At 41.2% G+C, this 16,369-nt stretch overlaps 1 protein-coding gene across 1 annotated transcript in view; it reads right to left on the minus strand.

The window, feature by feature from the left end:
* The window catches only part of CDC40 (cell division cycle 40), a 38,927-nt gene extending 23,796 nt beyond the window's left edge, over positions 1-15,131 (minus strand). Inside the window, exons 1-3 of the mRNA XM_010187315.1 lie at positions 14,676-15,131; positions 6,353-6,439; positions 3,875-4,004 (exon numbers count right to left, since the gene is read on the minus strand). Coding sequence (XP_010185617.1) covers positions 3,875-4,004; positions 6,353-6,439; positions 14,676-15,131 — 673 coding nt within the window. The remainder of the gene's footprint in view (positions 1-3,874; positions 4,005-6,352; positions 6,440-14,675) is intronic.
* Between the last annotated feature and the right edge of the window lie 1,238 nt (positions 15,132-16,369).

Consider the following 16,369-nt stretch of genomic DNA (forward strand, 5'->3'; position numbering starts at 1 on the left):
AGCACCAAAGAGTAAAGCCTTTTCCAAATGCAGGGACAGTTCAAAGACACCATGTAGGAGAAAAAGAACTAATGCCTGCCAGCTACTAAATGAAGACTTTAAAGAGACCAGAAGGAAGTGAGCACAGCTGAGCAGTACGTTAAGAGGAGCTATTAGAAATAAGGAACTGTTCTTCAAAGAGCTGAAGTTGCATCCAAATGTGAAAAATAAAAAGAACCAAACTCTAGCAAACAAAGTAAAAACTGCAGTAAAGGCAGCTCGCCCTCACCCCCTTTCAGGAAAAAAAATAAAATAAAAAAGAGCAAATCACACAAGTTACAGAACCTGACACTTGTCCTTTGTCCAAAAGAGCGGGGACAGAAAGCACAGCAGACAGCATGTAGGCCAACAGATGATCAAGGAACGACGAGAGAGCATCAGTGAGTTTTTTTTAAACATGTGTTCATTATGGAGGAGCTTGGGGAGGCTCCCATGCTAGAACCTTTCTTTATGGGTAATGCGACAAAATATCTACCTCGAAGTGAAATGTCAGGAGACTAAGGGGTCAAAAAAGGGGTAACAAAACACTGGGACCAGATGGTAGTCATCCAAGAGATCTAAAGCTGAACCACAGTGCAAAAACTCACCTAATATCGCCTCAATATGAAAGAAATGGAACATATCAAATACAATGCCACCTTTAAAAAGATGCTTCAGAGGAGGTCTGGGGAACTACAGGTCAACCAGTCAGACATTTATATGGTTAGAAATTTTAAGCAGTAGAAACTATAATACAGAAAACAACCAGCAGGCACTCGGACAAACATTATATATTTTACCAGAGCAGACAACACAGCTTTCTGTACAGGTAAATTACGATGACAAAACCTTCACAACATTTCTGAGGTGACAATTATGTGAACAAGCAAAGCTTGGTTGATGTTGGATACCTTTACATAAGAGGGTTAGACTCATTACATGGTGCCTCAAAGACAGTTCTAAAAAAACCCACAGGCCTTTACACAGTCATTGATTAAAAGTTATTAAAACACTGACCAGAATGAACGGTTGGTTTCCAGAGCACAAGAAAGTCACTGGTGGATCCCTGCTCAGACCATACTGTTCAACATACTGATAAGTGATTTGGAAAAAGGGAGCAAGTAGCTTTTACAAAAGTACTCAAACTTGTAGAGAAAAATGCAACGTTAAAAATTCTTAGAAACTGAAGGGAAAAAGCCTCTCCTGTTATTAAGGCACAGAACAAATTCACGGTGAGATTACATGTTAAATGCTGTACATGCCTTTGCTGTTCATTTTGGGAATGATACAGGGGAACTAGCAGATAAATAGAATAGAAACAAGCATAGCCATAGGTATGGCAAGGCTGTGACAGGGGAACAAGAAGACTGACCAGATTTTTCTGAGGCGAGAAAAAAGCAGACTGAAATGAAGTTATGGCCAAGATGTATAAAACAAGGAATGACATAGAAATGATGAATAAGGAATGATGGTTCATTGTGTCTTCCAACACAAGAGACTACGGGATATCAAGTCAAACCAGGAGGCTGTTAAGTTCCATGAGTTCAAAACAGAGGTCCTTCCTCACACAAGGTGCTGCGAAGCTGCAGAACTGCCTGCAACAGGTTACTACGTACACAGAAAATTATATGGGTTCAAGAAGCAACTGGACAAATTTGTCTAAAAGAAAACCAAACAAAACCAACAAATTCACTGAAAATTAATAAACAGAGAAGCATTGCCCCTGGTTGAGAGACTGTATATCGAAAAAAAGTACTCAGACCTATGGCTATTTGCTTGCTTATTTCTTCTGCTCCTCACTAGGTACCTGTTGCTGCCCATCTGTCTAATAGGATAAAGGACTGGAAGAACCTTCAGTCAGTGACAACATGGATTTTCTCAGCTATCCAAGCATCATAAGGAAAAAATACTTGGGCTTTGTTTGCAATTAATAGATAGGTTTCTCACTGAATATGTATTAACTTTCAAGATGATATCTAAAGCTTTTTATTATTTTTAAAGGCTCTGCAGCAGTTGAGCCGTTTTGGATACCTGATCTCGTTTACCACCCTCTCTGTCTTGAACCACACTTGTCCTTCATTTCCAGTCACTGCCTATCTACATGCTAGCCATTGCAGATTTGTTTGAGACCTCCTGCTTTAGCACCATGGTGCTGAACAGCCTAAGAGAGGCCAGAGGTCTCAAGATCTGCAGCTTTTAATTAAGAGGTTACTCTCTCTTCTTCCAATATGCTATGACTTAGTAATGAAAAACATGTACAAGTTAGGTCTATGCCTAGCAACTGTGCTTGTGTTTTTATACTTGATCTTTTCCAAAAAGATATTTATTAACTCCTTCCAAATGGAAAAAAAATATTTAGGTTTTTATTAGACGACTTTTTGACAACTCAAAGGAATGCTGTTTTTAACAGACCTTCTAGTGAGCAAGGATATTGTGCTCATTTACTGCATCTTCTAGCTTCAATTTCAGATTCTCAATGCTTGTCCTTGCAATTTAAATTGCCTATCTCAGACTTCCATTGCTCCATTTTCACTGTACCCAGATGATTATCTATTGAACATTTCTAGAAAGCTGAATTATAGTTGCACAGTTGCCACTGTTATCACCCTTAAAATTATGTTTTTATATTCTCTTGTAATACAGCTTTCAAGGCATTTGCTGTACACTGATGATATCAACCAACAGCAGGAGCTTTGAGTAGACTTACTAGTTCTATCTTCCCCCAAACTAAACTTCACAAACAAAAACACCCCAAACCAAACACTATATGCCTACAGACCCTTTTTTCCAACACACACACACACACACACACACACAAATGCAAAACTTGCACAATGCAATGTTTAATTTCACAGAACAAAATTTAACCTGTCTATTAAGATCCTGAATAGGTTCCTACCTGCATTGTCTGTTAAGTTCTAACATCAAAATTGCAGTAAGTTAAAGTTAAGCTAAGGAACTACACATCCATTTCCTAATACTGGCACTTTGCTTATATTCCATATCCTAACAATTCAGTGAAAAGTACCTATGAGCTAAAACTGTGTAAAAGAAAAAAAGAAGTCTTGAATAGATTTCAATTTTTATCACTTGCAAGAAAACCTCTAATAAAGCCCAAATACAAAGAGAAACTGAAGATGTCATAGTCCTGATTTTACATATTTTTTTCTTCCAGGTTGCACTGTAATACATGGCTCCCACAGATGTTAGCAATAAAGTCCCAACCTCAACCATCACAGAATGCAAGGGAATTCACACATGCATAAAGCCCTAATGAAGTTAAGGGGACTCGTGTGTAAGGAGGTGGAACTATAACGACCACCAGAGAGAAACCTTTGCATGCATCTTTGCCAAGAATATTTTACTAGATGTATTCCCACTTCCTTTGATTCCCATTCATTCAGCTTGCACCTAGAGAGGCAAGTACTCTGAAGAACCTGACAACTGAGTAAGGTTTCCTCTTGGTTTTGAGAAAGCTACCTTTAGCTAGAATCACATGAATGAATCTATTTGTATAACAGATCTACAGTTACTTGTCATATTAAAAGTGTGAAATTTTGATCTGTGTTTTCTACACTGATGCAACTAATGGAAGGATTAATTAATAGGGGTTTGGTATGAGGTCATACACTTGATTATAATTTGAAAGGGAATTACAAAATGAGATTTTCCCAAATACATACTATGATCTCCAGCTGTATGGATTCTCATTCAAAGACCTTCCCCTATTTTAGTAAGTCTCTTAAGAAGTAATTTACAAAACTTGCAGTCCTATTAACTGTTCTATAGTGAACTACTTCTTTTGCCCAACCTGGCAGAATAAAGGTGGAGGTGAATTCTACTGTTAAGGACTTACCATAGGTTGCAAATGTTCTTCTTTGTTGTTCAAACATGAAATCATTGATGTGCGCTGGTTCTGCATATCCAGAAAGCATATTTCTAGGTGCAGCCATTTGCTGAGTCCTAAATGGGTTTTCTGGTCCAAACTACATCAACAATGTTAAAAGAAAGTATATCAGAATTACTAATTTCTTATTTATATGTGTGTACTTCCCAGAAAAAAAAACACTACAGGAAAAAAAATCTTTCAAAGATTGTAATGCAATCACTTCAACTTTCTATTTCTTTATGTCTACTGAATAAGCTTCACTGTATAAAATAACAGACTAAGATCACTTACTCAGTTGCTTTGAGCTTTCTAGCCTGTATTACTGGTACAGAAGACAAATCAATATCAATATCAACTACTTCACACAAAACACTGCCATTCGGTATATCATCAGTACAGACATCCAGAAGACAAAACCACAGCATATCTTGTCCCTTGTATGGGACAAGATATCAAGAAAGAGATACCAGGTCTTACTAAGCTCTTGTATTTAATATTGAAATTACACTGCCAGCAATACTTTTGTGCACTTAAAAAGCAATTGAGGACTTGCTGTATTATTCCCAGAAATACACTTATGAAACTCTGCCTTGCTTTTCTTCTTGCAAGATGACAAAAGCCAGTCTTCAGGGCCATACTGTGGCTAGAGAAAAGAACGGTGAATGCAAATAAATGCAATACACTGAGACCAATGTCAAACTCAATTTAATTGTAACTCCTATGCTCATCAGCCATACTTGCAGACACCTAAGACTCTCCCACATCAGGCTTCCCCAACTACAACAATTATACAAGGTAACACTGTAGTAAATTTAAATCAGTAGTTTTGCTCACACATTTCATGGCTTCGGTACGCTGCAAAATGCAAGCTTGCTATGAAAAAAAACAATTTATGTGGTTCCACAAAGCGTTTTCTAAACATAAAGCATAACTACTGTAGAAACTTCCGACTGATGCAGCCTTTGTCTACCTGGAACACTAATCCCTGGTCTAACAGCAGACAAACTGCACAAAGAAGTTAAATAATGAAAAAAGTTAAATGCTTGAACAGCTATTTTTCTCTTTCAGATAGCCTGTCAGTTATAATAAAATAGAAAGTAGTTCACATGGCACCAGGCAGTCTAAATTCAGGCTGAAGTAGTTTTTTGCTATAGACATTTAGCATAGCTTAAGTTACTAAAATACTTAACACTGATGTGAGCAGTTATGCTGAAAGTACTTGGATTTTAATTTTAAATCCTAGTTCTAAAAGCCATATATCTGCAAGACTTACAACCGTTCATTGTGCTCTAAGTAGCACGATAAGCTGGTTTCCAGTTTCACAGGCTGGATCCATGGGCCAAGGCCAACTGTATGAGGTTCAGCAAGGCCAAGTGCCAAGTCCTGTACTTGGGTCACCACAACCCCATGCCACGCTACAGGCTTGGAGAAGAAAAAGCTGCATGGCAGAAAGGGCTATGGGGGTGTCATCAACAGACGACTGAACATGAGCCAGCAGTGTGCCCAGATGGCCATGAAAGCCAACAGCATCCTGGCCTGCATCAGGAATAGCATAGCCAGCAGGACTAGAGAAGTGATTGTCCAAATGTACTCGCTCTTGAGTACTGTGTTCCATTTTGGGCACTGCAGTACAAGAAAGACATTGAGATGCTGGAGAGGGACCAAAGAAAGGCTATAAACCTGGTGAACAGTCTTGAGAATAAGTCCTATGAGGAGAGGCTGAAGCACCTAGGGTTGTCTTACAGAGGCTGAGGGGAGACCTTCTTGCTCTCTACAACTACCTGAAAGGAGGTTGTAGAGAGGTGGGTGTGGGTCTCTCCTCACAAGTTACAGCTGATAGGAGAAGAGGAAATGGCCTTAAGTTACACCAGGTGGTTTATGTTAGACATTAGGAAAAACTTCTACACTAAAAGGGTTATCAAAGACTGGAACACACTGCCCAGGGAAGCGGTGGAATCACCATCCTTGGATGTATTTAAAAGTCATCTAGATATGGTGCGCAGGGACATATTTTAGAAGTGAGCATGGTAGAGTTAGTTAATGGTTGGACTTGGTGATCTTGAAGGTCTTTTCCAACCATAACAAATCTACGATTCTACGACTAAATAGCAAAAATGTGAAAATATTAAGAGACTACTTTAATGCAGTTCATGTTTTACTCAGCATCTTCATAATGCTATTTCCCTAGCTTGGTTTTTAGTTTCCTTAGCTATAATTCTGATAAACACTTTAAGATCCCTCTTAGAACAGTTTTATTCAGAATATTAAAATTCAAGCACTAAAAATACCAACACACTTGAGTAGAATCTTTTTTCAGTTTCCCAAACTAGACTCAAAATACAGCAAGCATCCAAAGAAGATGTATCTTGTAAGAGTTTCACATGAGATTTATAGAACCTCTACCCTTTAAGCCCTTCTACTCTAAAGATCAATATTGTCTCTTACCTCAGGTGCAAACATGGTATCATAAGTGGGATTGTACTGAACTTCCTTGATAGCAGGATCAAGGTGGACTCCAGTTTCCACATCTTCCTAAAATAAAACAGACATATTAATAAATCATTTTTCACCTACAGACTTCTAAATATATGGCATTACCCCATTTCAGACCAAATTAGGGCTGCAGTTCAAGCTGACACTTTTAGCACTATGGAAGAAAACAAGTAGCTAAGCCAAAGTTTCTATTAAAAAAAAAAGATTGCAAAAGGAATGTCAGGCCCTCACTGCGAAATTGTCTAGGATACATGCAGAATTTTGCTTGTACATCAATTTTTTTTTTAAGAATTTAAAAACAGTAGCAAGATTGGAAGCAAGCTTTTTTGTTTTTGAGGGTGCTTGAAAAAGACCTTGTAAAGAAAAGCCAATTGAAACGGTCAACAAATTAATAAAATACTGCAAAAACTAGACTTCTACAAAAGGCAGAAGGTAGAAGTCACAAGTAAATGTTTTGAAAGACAGCTGGGAAAAAAATATCAGCTATCTGAGCAAACATATATATAACAATAACAATGAGCTTCAGAGGCTCCAGCAATCCCTTATCTCCAAGCTTTTACCAAAAGGTATAAACGTAATTCAGCTTCAGTATTTAAACACATTTCCAAGCCTGTTCTGACAAAAATTTAACTTGATAGATGAAGGGACAAGAAAGACAGCCTAACCAAAAGAATAACTTCTCAAGCAACTCAAAGGGAAAAAACTCAGAAAGGCATATGTGGCTGAACTAGAAGACAGAAAATGGAGAAGAAGGTGGCTGATATGGGGCCGGTGCTCAAAAAGACCTGGTTTCACAGAGCTCTACAAAGGTTCATTTACACTGCTCCTAAATAGACACTACCTTCCCCCTGCCCCCCACCCCCCAATTAAAGTCTCAGCTAATAAAGGAGAATGTTATTTGGCGGTATTATTACCGGCATTGCTTCCTGCATCCTTATTCTAGAATAAATGCATTTGAAAGGGATTTACAATGTGCTAGTATATTGATAATATCCCTAGTAATTATACTGAAAAAGCTATCTTAGCATCAGTGTTTAATCAGTGCTTACAGGATCCAAAATCATTTGCAGCTCACAGAAGGAAGTGGCACAATAAAGGATCAAATTTTATCAGTCATTGCTTTAATAAAAAATTACCTTGAAGAAACTCAATCTTGCTTTACATTATAGTGTCTACAAAGATAAAAACGGCATGTTCTTCACTTACTTAACATCGTAGCTATTCTCTGACATTCCATGCCAAGAAGCCTTTTTTCTCCACAATTCAACAGAAGGTCAATCGCAAACAAATTTGCTTAGACTTGAGACTAAGACTTGAAAGATTTTAAAACCTGGTTTTCTAGAATACAGAAAAGAAAAATAGTACCTAAAAATCTTTGGCTTGTTACCTGATTATATTTGGTTAAAACTGCTCCAAAAAAGAAAAAAAGGAATAAAGAAAAAAGTGTAGGTGTGGGTTTTTGTGTCTTTTTTGGTTTTGTTTTAAGAGAATGACACCAGCAATCCCATCAATCATTTTTCTACTAAGAACACTGTCTTAGTAGAATTGCCAAGTCCAACTAGAAAACTTTACTCTCACTACGTATCAATTATTTTACCAGGCAGGTCCAGCCATTGCACTGCTCTTGCCCGAGTCCTTAGCGCTGCCAATTCTCAGCCTGACCCCCTTTCTCTCATCACACGACCTTTCCAATCCACGGGGCTTGAACGACAACGGCTCCCGGTACATTCACAGCCCTGACTTTCATACACTGTGAACTTGCCGGGGAACAGCACAGCAGGCCTAATCCAGCCATTCAGCAACAAAAACAGACTCCCTCCCCATTCCCAGCTATAATAAGAGCATATCAAAACCATTTCCTAACCTGTGTTACCTACACACTGATATTGCCTTTCACAGCTCCACGACCTGAGGACATTTTCCATAGACAGCTTTTTCAAGTCACAACATACAGCATGCTCTGCCAGCTAGACTTCACATTTATCTACCAATCTTATAGTTGGAGAAAATAAAAATTAGTATCATTGATAATACGGCTTGAAATACTGAATTTCCTGCTCTTGGAAGAGGTGAGAAAAATCCAGCTTTGCAAAAATGCCAAGAATTTTTCAGTTCTGCAATTTTTCCTCCTCTTTTCTCCCTGTAAAGTCCTATTCTATGCCCCTCAGTAACTGAGAAAAGAAACAGATTGTGTCATGAAAGCTGATCCTTTGCTGGACGATTATAGCAATTCTGGTTCTACTTCGCTGCTGATGGAACAGTGCTGAGTCACTTGGAAGCCACACAATCTGCTCACTCCTAGACCACCACAGGCAGAGTTTTTCTGTGTGAAAACCACCCAGCCTTGAAATTGAAGCACATGTTATATTTATCAGAGCTACACTCCAAGACCGCCAGCCTTACTCACGCTTTCATATATCTGGGCATCAAACAATGATCTGTTAATATGTCACTGAAGCACGTAACGGTTATCTTTTCACTATGCCATTTGACTTTAAACTATTTAATAATTTGAACATGTCCCAACTCCCTACTTCACCTTCTCAGTATTTCAAAGAATCAAAATTCCGATAGGAAAATAAAGTATTGAGACAACATACTTTGAAATGTTAGACTATGGCAAGAGTTCGAATTGCAGCACCCAAATTATCCTTTGCCCAACATCCCATAAATGCCATTTTCTACAGCATTATGAGACTGGAAGGTAGCGGAAACATTAAAAATATTAACCTAGTCCATCAATCAATTCACAAACTGGCAAACTATCTGCATTGGGGTGCAGGGGGTTTTGGTGTTCTTTTTCGTTTGCTTTAATTTTTTTTTTAATGAGCGGAAAACACTCATCAGCAAACTCTGCACATGGTGAAGATTACTGGGTACAAGTCCACACACCACCAGAAGACCGTCTTAGCAGAATTCATCTTTCTAAGACTCAGAAAGCAACAAAAAGTAAACATACAGGTCTTAAGACTGTCCCCTTATGCTGGCAACAGCTGACAGAACTTAGCTGCATGCATTCTAGATGCATTTGCCATGGCTACAGCAAACAGAGAAGGGATCACAAGAGCAGCAGTCTGGCAGAGCCATGACTGAGATAAGCTAATCAAAGGGATCACGTCCCTCTGCTGTGCTGTAGTTTTTTCCTTTGGTCATACACACCATATCTTGATCTATCTAAAAGCAATTCAACATGCAGCTTATGTCTCAAGTGCTACACAAGTGGCTCTGTGGGATGGAGGACTACCCGGGCTAAAAGAGGAGGGAATCTGTGAATTCAGTGATGGGCTAAGGATTACTCTATGTCACTTCCCATTCAGAAAGGCACAGGAAACATAAAAAGGCAGGTCAAGACACTGTCAGTTTAAACAGATACAGCATTCCTCTGAAGAGAGCTAGGAGTTCAGATGTAGGACTGGCAGAGAAACAGCTTGCATCTGCTGCAACTTGGAAATTGTGTAAGTATGGACTTTATAGCAAGCCGCAACGTCATTAAAGGCAGTACACTCCATACAACCTGGAAAGGAAGAATAATGGTTTTAGGAAGTTAAGTTTTACTGAATATGGCTTTCTTGGAAGACATAATGCAAAAGAGTTGCAAACTTCAGCTCTACATGTCACTTCTGCTTTTCTCAGTGCTGGTACCAAGAGCCCAACTAAAACCCAGTGGCCACACTGGGCACCATGTATCAGGTAAGACACATGCTATTGAAAAGGGTCCAAATGAGAAAATCAGTGATCAAAAGTCTAAGAAAATATGACCTGTATAAAAAAGCTGAACAACCTAATACAGCCTAAAAGATTCAGGTTATACAACTTAGCAGCAATACAGACAGTCAAACATTGAAATCGCACAGTCTGCAGATCTACTGAAGTTTGGCAGACAGGTTAAATGAGTGTCTATCCAGACAGACACAAGTATCACTCTTGATGCAAGGCAAAAAAGGAAGCGGATGATGTCTTACCACTGAAATACTTGGTGTGTTGGTTGGGTTTGTCTGTTGTTTTTTTTTTTTAAATAGATGTGATTTCTACTTACTTGCAGTATCAGGTCGATTTACAGTTCAGATACGATTTGAATAGGAAAAAAAAATCTTTAATACTTAAATGCTCTCCTTTTGCCTCTTCTGTGTTGCTTTCTATCCCACAACACAGCATTACACTATCATAGGGGAACGGCACTCAGGGCTGTACTCTGGAGTATTAGCATTTCCCAAGGAACCTACCTTCAGATAGAAAGAAGCTTTCGATGCTAAGTGTAGAGAAGCAGGTACTTCATTATAACTCTCTAGAGATCACAGAAAGTCTAGCTCCTACCGAGGTGTCCTCCTTTAGTCCTACCACACAGGCCCTTTTGCCAGTTAAAAGTCAGCATAAGAAAGAGCACAGGAAGAGATTTTAGACTATAAATACAGTAAATCACATTAGCTTTCCTTCTTACAGATTCCTTAAATATAAGATAAAACCATCTTTAATTTAAACACAGGCCAAATCCCTGTAATAGGCGCCAAAGCAAAACCTTAAATAAAAGAAACAAGCTGCAGTGTGGATTGCAGTGCTGGATGCTGATTCTGTTCCTTAGGAAGAATGTAATGTTGTTTATGTTAAGGCAACTCACAGTCCTTTTAATCCACAACTTTTTAAAAATTTCAGCCAAATTCTGTAGTCTCCACTCTGCTAATATGCAGCTACCTGTAAGTGCAACGAGTGCCATTTATGCATTTTGAAGCAGAATTTGACACTTAAATCTCAACTGTTTGTCTAAATACGAAGTTTGTTAGAACAAAGCAAAGGTCAAAGTTTTCCAGTTCCATATCATGCAAGCAAAGGGTTGTGATGTTTATATGGTTATGTTTGGTTGGTTGATTTTTTTTCTGGACATTTTAGATCATAAACCTACAATGTTCCCTTCTCCCCAGGTAAATTCATTACTAATCAGCCAAATAGCTAAGAAGGGTAGCCTGCTTTGCACAAGATTTAATTAGTTTTAATTATCCATTAAATTAAAATGTGGTAAATTAAGACCCCATCCCACGAGCCACAGAGGCTTAAGCAATTTGTCACCTACCCATTCTTGCATAAACCACTTGGGCTGTCAAATACACAGTACTATCTCATTCCAATGATTTTCAGATTTATTATCAAGAGATTAATGGCATTTACAGTGAAGTCCCAACATTAAGACTTGGTTGTTACCAGCTTTTAGTCATGCTACCCATTCATATGCTCTTAACAGTAAACATCCTCTCCACTAATTTCAATAGAATAAAAATAAATCAGAAAGAAAGTCCTATGTTTAATGGTTTCATTGAACTAGGCTAGATTCCCAACACCTTGCAGGATGACAAGTTCTAAACATCTATTCTCTACAAGAGACTGTGTCAAAGAAAGCAGGAAAACCCACCATAGTAAAGGAAGCCAAAACATTACTAATAAATGACACCTCCCACGTCACTAATATTCATCATTGCTACACACTGACTTTGTATCTTTCCATAGCTGGGGAGGGATTAGGTTTTAAATAACATGAAGAAATGTGACTGAAGCCTACTTCATCCCCTGAAGTAGTATTTTTCTGGACACCTGAATTGTTCCAAAGGTAAACTAGATCCAACAGAAAAAATGAGCTGAGACTTCCAACCTCTTCCCACATTAAAGACAGCTCAAACCCTCCAACTCCTCTACCTCGCCAGGCCAGCCTAGTTGATTTCACAGAATCACAGAATAGTAGGGATTGGAAGGGACCTCGAAAGATCATCCAGTTCAACCCACCTGCCAGAGCAGGATCACCTAGACTAGGTCACACAGGAACATGTCCAGGCGGGTTTTGAATGTCTCCAGAGGAGGAGACTCCACAACCTCTCTGGACAGCCTAGTCCAGTGCTCTGTCACCCTCACAGTGAAAAAGTTTTTCCTTATGTTCACAAGGAACCTCCTATGCTCCAGCTTGCTCCCATTGCCCCTTGTCCTATCACTGGACATCACTGAGAAGAGCCTGGCTCCGTCCTCCTAACACTCACCCTTTAAAAATTTATAGGCATTAATGAGGTCACCCCTCAGTCTCCTCTTCTCCAAGCTAAAGAGACCCAGCTCCCTCAGCTGCTCCTCATAAGGGAGCTTCACTCCCTTCATCATCTTTGTGGCTCTGCAGTGGACTCTTTCAAGCAATTCCCTGTCCTTCTTGAACTCAGGGGCCCAGAACTGAACACAATATTCCAGATGCGGTCTCACCAGGGTAGAGTGGAGGGGAAGGAGAACCTCTCTCAACCTACTCACCACACCCCTTCTGATACACCCCAGGATGCCTTGGCCTTCTTGGCCATGAGGCACATTGCTGGCTCATGGTCAACCTGCTGTCTATGAGGACCCCCAGGTCCCTTTCACCTGTGCTGCTCCTCAGCAGGTCAGACCCCAGTCTCACAGAATCACAGAACGTTAGGGATTGGAAGGGACCTCAAAAGATCATCCAGTCCAATCCCCCTGCCGGAGCAGGAACACCTAGATGAGGTTGCACAGGAAGGCGTCCAGGCGGGTTTTGAATGTCTCCAGAGAAGGAGACTCCACAACCTCTCTGGGCAGCCTGGTCCAGTGCTCTGTCACCCTCACTGAGAAGAAGTTTCTTCTCAAATTTAAGTGGAACCTCCTGTGTTCCAGCTTGTGCCCATTACCTCTTGTCCTATCATTGTTTGTCACCGAGAAGAGCCTGGCTCCATCCTCGTGACACTCACCCTTTAAATATTTATAAACATGAATGAGGTCTCCCCTCAGTCTCCTCTTCTGCAAACTAAAGAGACCCAGCTCCCTCAGCCTTTCCGCATAAGGGAGATGCTCCACTCCCTTGATCATCTTTGTAGCCCTACGCTGGACTCTCTCCAGCAGTTCCCTGTCCTTCTTGAACTCAGGGGCCCAGAACTGGACGCAATATTCCAGTCTATGAGGTTGTTCTTCCCCAGACGCAAGACTCTACACTTGCCCTTGAATTTCTTTAAATTTTTCCCTGCCTAGGTCTCACTGAATGGCAGCACATCCTTCCAGCATGTCAGCCACTTCTCCCAGTTTTGTGTTGTCAGCAAACTTGCTGACAGTGCACTCTGTTCCCTTGGCCAGGTCGTTGATTAATATATTGAATAGTACTGGTCCCAGTACCGACCCCTGGGGGACCACACTAGATACATGTCTCCAACTGGACTCTGTCCCATTGACCACAACTCTGACTTCTTCCCTTCAACCAGTTCACAATTCAACTCACTACCCAATCATCCAGACCACACTTCCTCAGTTTAGCTGCGAGGATGCTGTGGGAGACTGTGTCAAAGGCTTTACTGAAGTCAAGGTAGACCACATCCACCACTCTGCCATCATCCATCCACCTCGTTATATCCTCGTAAAAGGCTATGAGATTGGTCAAGCACGACTTCCCCTTGGTGAAGCCATGTTGACTGCCCCTAATGACCCTCTTATCCTTGATATGCCTTGAGATGGCACCAAGGATAAGCATCACCTTTCCAGGGATGGAGGTGAGGCTGACCGGTCTGTAGTTACCCGGGTCCTCCTTCTTGCTCTTTTTGAAGACTGGAGTGACATTTGCTTTCCTCCAGTCCTCAGGCACCTCTCCCGTTTCCCTGCAACTTACCAAAGATGATGGAGAATGGTCTAGCAATGACTCCCACCAGCACCTCAGCGCCCACAGGTACATCCCATCAGGGCCCATGGATTTATGGATGTCCAGATTGCTTAATCGTTCCCTAACTCAGTCCTCAACAACCAAGGTTAACTCCTCCTTTATCCCAACTTCCTCTGGGGCCTCAGGGTGCTGGGACTCCTAAGGACAGTCTCAGCAGTATAGACAGACAAAGAAGGTATTCAGTAACTTCACCCTCTCAGTATCCTCTGTCACCAGGGCACCCACCTCATTCAGCAGTGAGACTACATTGCCTCTAGCATTAGTTTTGTCTGCAATGTATTTGAAGAAGCCCTTTCTGTTGTCCCTCACCTCCCTTGCAAGGTTTAATTCAAAGGAGGCCTTAGCTTTCCTAGTTGCCTCCCTACATCCTCTGACAACAGTCTAATATTCCTCCCAAGTGGCCGTCCGCTCCTTCCATGATGTATAGACTCTCTTCTTCCACTTGAGTTTGCCCAGCAGTTCCCTGTTTAACCATGTGGGTCTCCTGGTTCCCCTTCTTGATTTCCTACCCATTGGGATGCTCTGATCTTGACCTTGGAAGAAGTGGTCCTTGAATAGAAACCAACTGTCTTGGGCACCTTTACCTCCTAGTACCGTGTCCCATGGAACTTCTCCTAGCAACTGCTTGAAAAGGCCCAAGTTGGCCCTGCTGATGTCCAGGGTTGTGATCCTGCTTGGTATTCTGTTTCTACCGCACAAGATGCTGAACTCCACCATCTCATGGTTGCTGCAGCCAAGGCTGCCCTCAACCTTCACCACTTCAAACAGACCCTCCTTGTTAGTGAGTGTAAGATCCAGCAGTGCTCCTCTCCTAGTTGGCTCATCCACCATTTGCATCAAGAAGTTATCATTGATGCACTGGAGGAACCTGCTGGACTGTGAATGGCTGGCTGCGTAGGCCTTCCAGCAAATATCTGGGTAGTTAAAATCTCTCATGAGACCCAGGGCCTGTGTTTGCAAGGCTGCTATCAGCTGCCTGTAGAAGGTCTCATCAACTTCCTCAGCCTGATCAGGTGGCCCATAATAGGCACCCACAACAGTATCGCCCATGCTAGTCTGTCCCTTAGTTCTCACCCACAAACTCTCAACTCACTCTTCATCCAACCCTGGACAGACCTCAATACATTCTAGTTGCTCTCTCACATAAAGGGCAACTCCACCACCTCACCTTGTTGGCCTGTCTTTCCTAAAAAGGACCCAGCCATCCATGACCACATTCCAATCATGTGAGCTGTCCCACCATGTCTCTGTAATTGCCACCAGATTATAACCCCTTGTCTGCACACAGACCTCTAACTCCTCCTGTTCATTCCCCATGCTGCGTGCATTGGTGTACAGGCATTTCAGGGAGTGATTTTACCCTAGGGGGGTGGGAGGCCGCCTGGTCTTCACTAATACCAGAACACTGCCCTAGTGGTGCAAACCCAGCAACAACCCCATACTCCTCTGAATCTAGTTTAAAGCTCTATGAATGAGCTCTGCTACTTCTTGTCCTAAACCCCTTCCTGCCCCAGAAGATAAGCCTTTCCTATGTATTACCATCAGGCCTGGTGTCTCATAAAACCAGCCATGATCAAAGAACCCAAAGCCCTGTCTGTAGCACCAGTCTCAGAGCCAGGTATTTACGGACTGGATCCTTCTATTCCAACCCATGTCATCATCCACAACTGGAAGGAGGGAAGAGAAAATAACTTGTGCCCCAAACTCATTCACCAACTGTCCCAAGGCCTTGAAGCCTCTCTTTATTTCCCTCAGACTACGAGATGCAGTTTCCTCCACACCTGTCTGGAAAATGCGTAGTGGGTAATAGTCTGATGGCCACATCAGGTTGGGGAGTATTCTAGTTGTATCTCTGATTTGGGCTCCAGGAACACTACAGACCTCTCTATGAAGAGGGTCAACCTGGCATATAGGGCCCTCTGTTCCCTTCAGGAGTGATTTCAACACAGTTGAGTATCCTCTCCTTAAACCCAGTGAATGAGGCAGTGTAGATAAATATCATAAAATCTGCTCCTATCCAAGCCTCACCCTGAGCTGACTGAGACCAAACAGTAAACGCTCTCACCAAACAGTAAACGCTCATTGCAGCTTGTAGCTTGTAGCTGCAATGTTTCCTGTGAAACTGATTTCTTCACAAAATGTGCACTTTCCTGAATAACTTTAAAACTTTTTTAGTTTACTAGTGAAGGTAAATACTTGGTGAGCAATCTTATGGTGATTTGTTCGTATCAGTACAAGCTGTAGGAAACAGAATTGTAATTGGTTTAGGAAATGTCTGCAAAATGTAA

The sequence above is a fragment of the Mesitornis unicolor genome, unplaced genomic scaffold (assembly GCF_000695765.1).
Source record: "Mesitornis unicolor isolate BGI_N332 unplaced genomic scaffold, ASM69576v1 scaffold1696, whole genome shotgun sequence".
NCBI lineage: Eukaryota > Metazoa > Chordata > Aves > Mesitornithiformes > Mesitornithidae > Mesitornis > Mesitornis unicolor.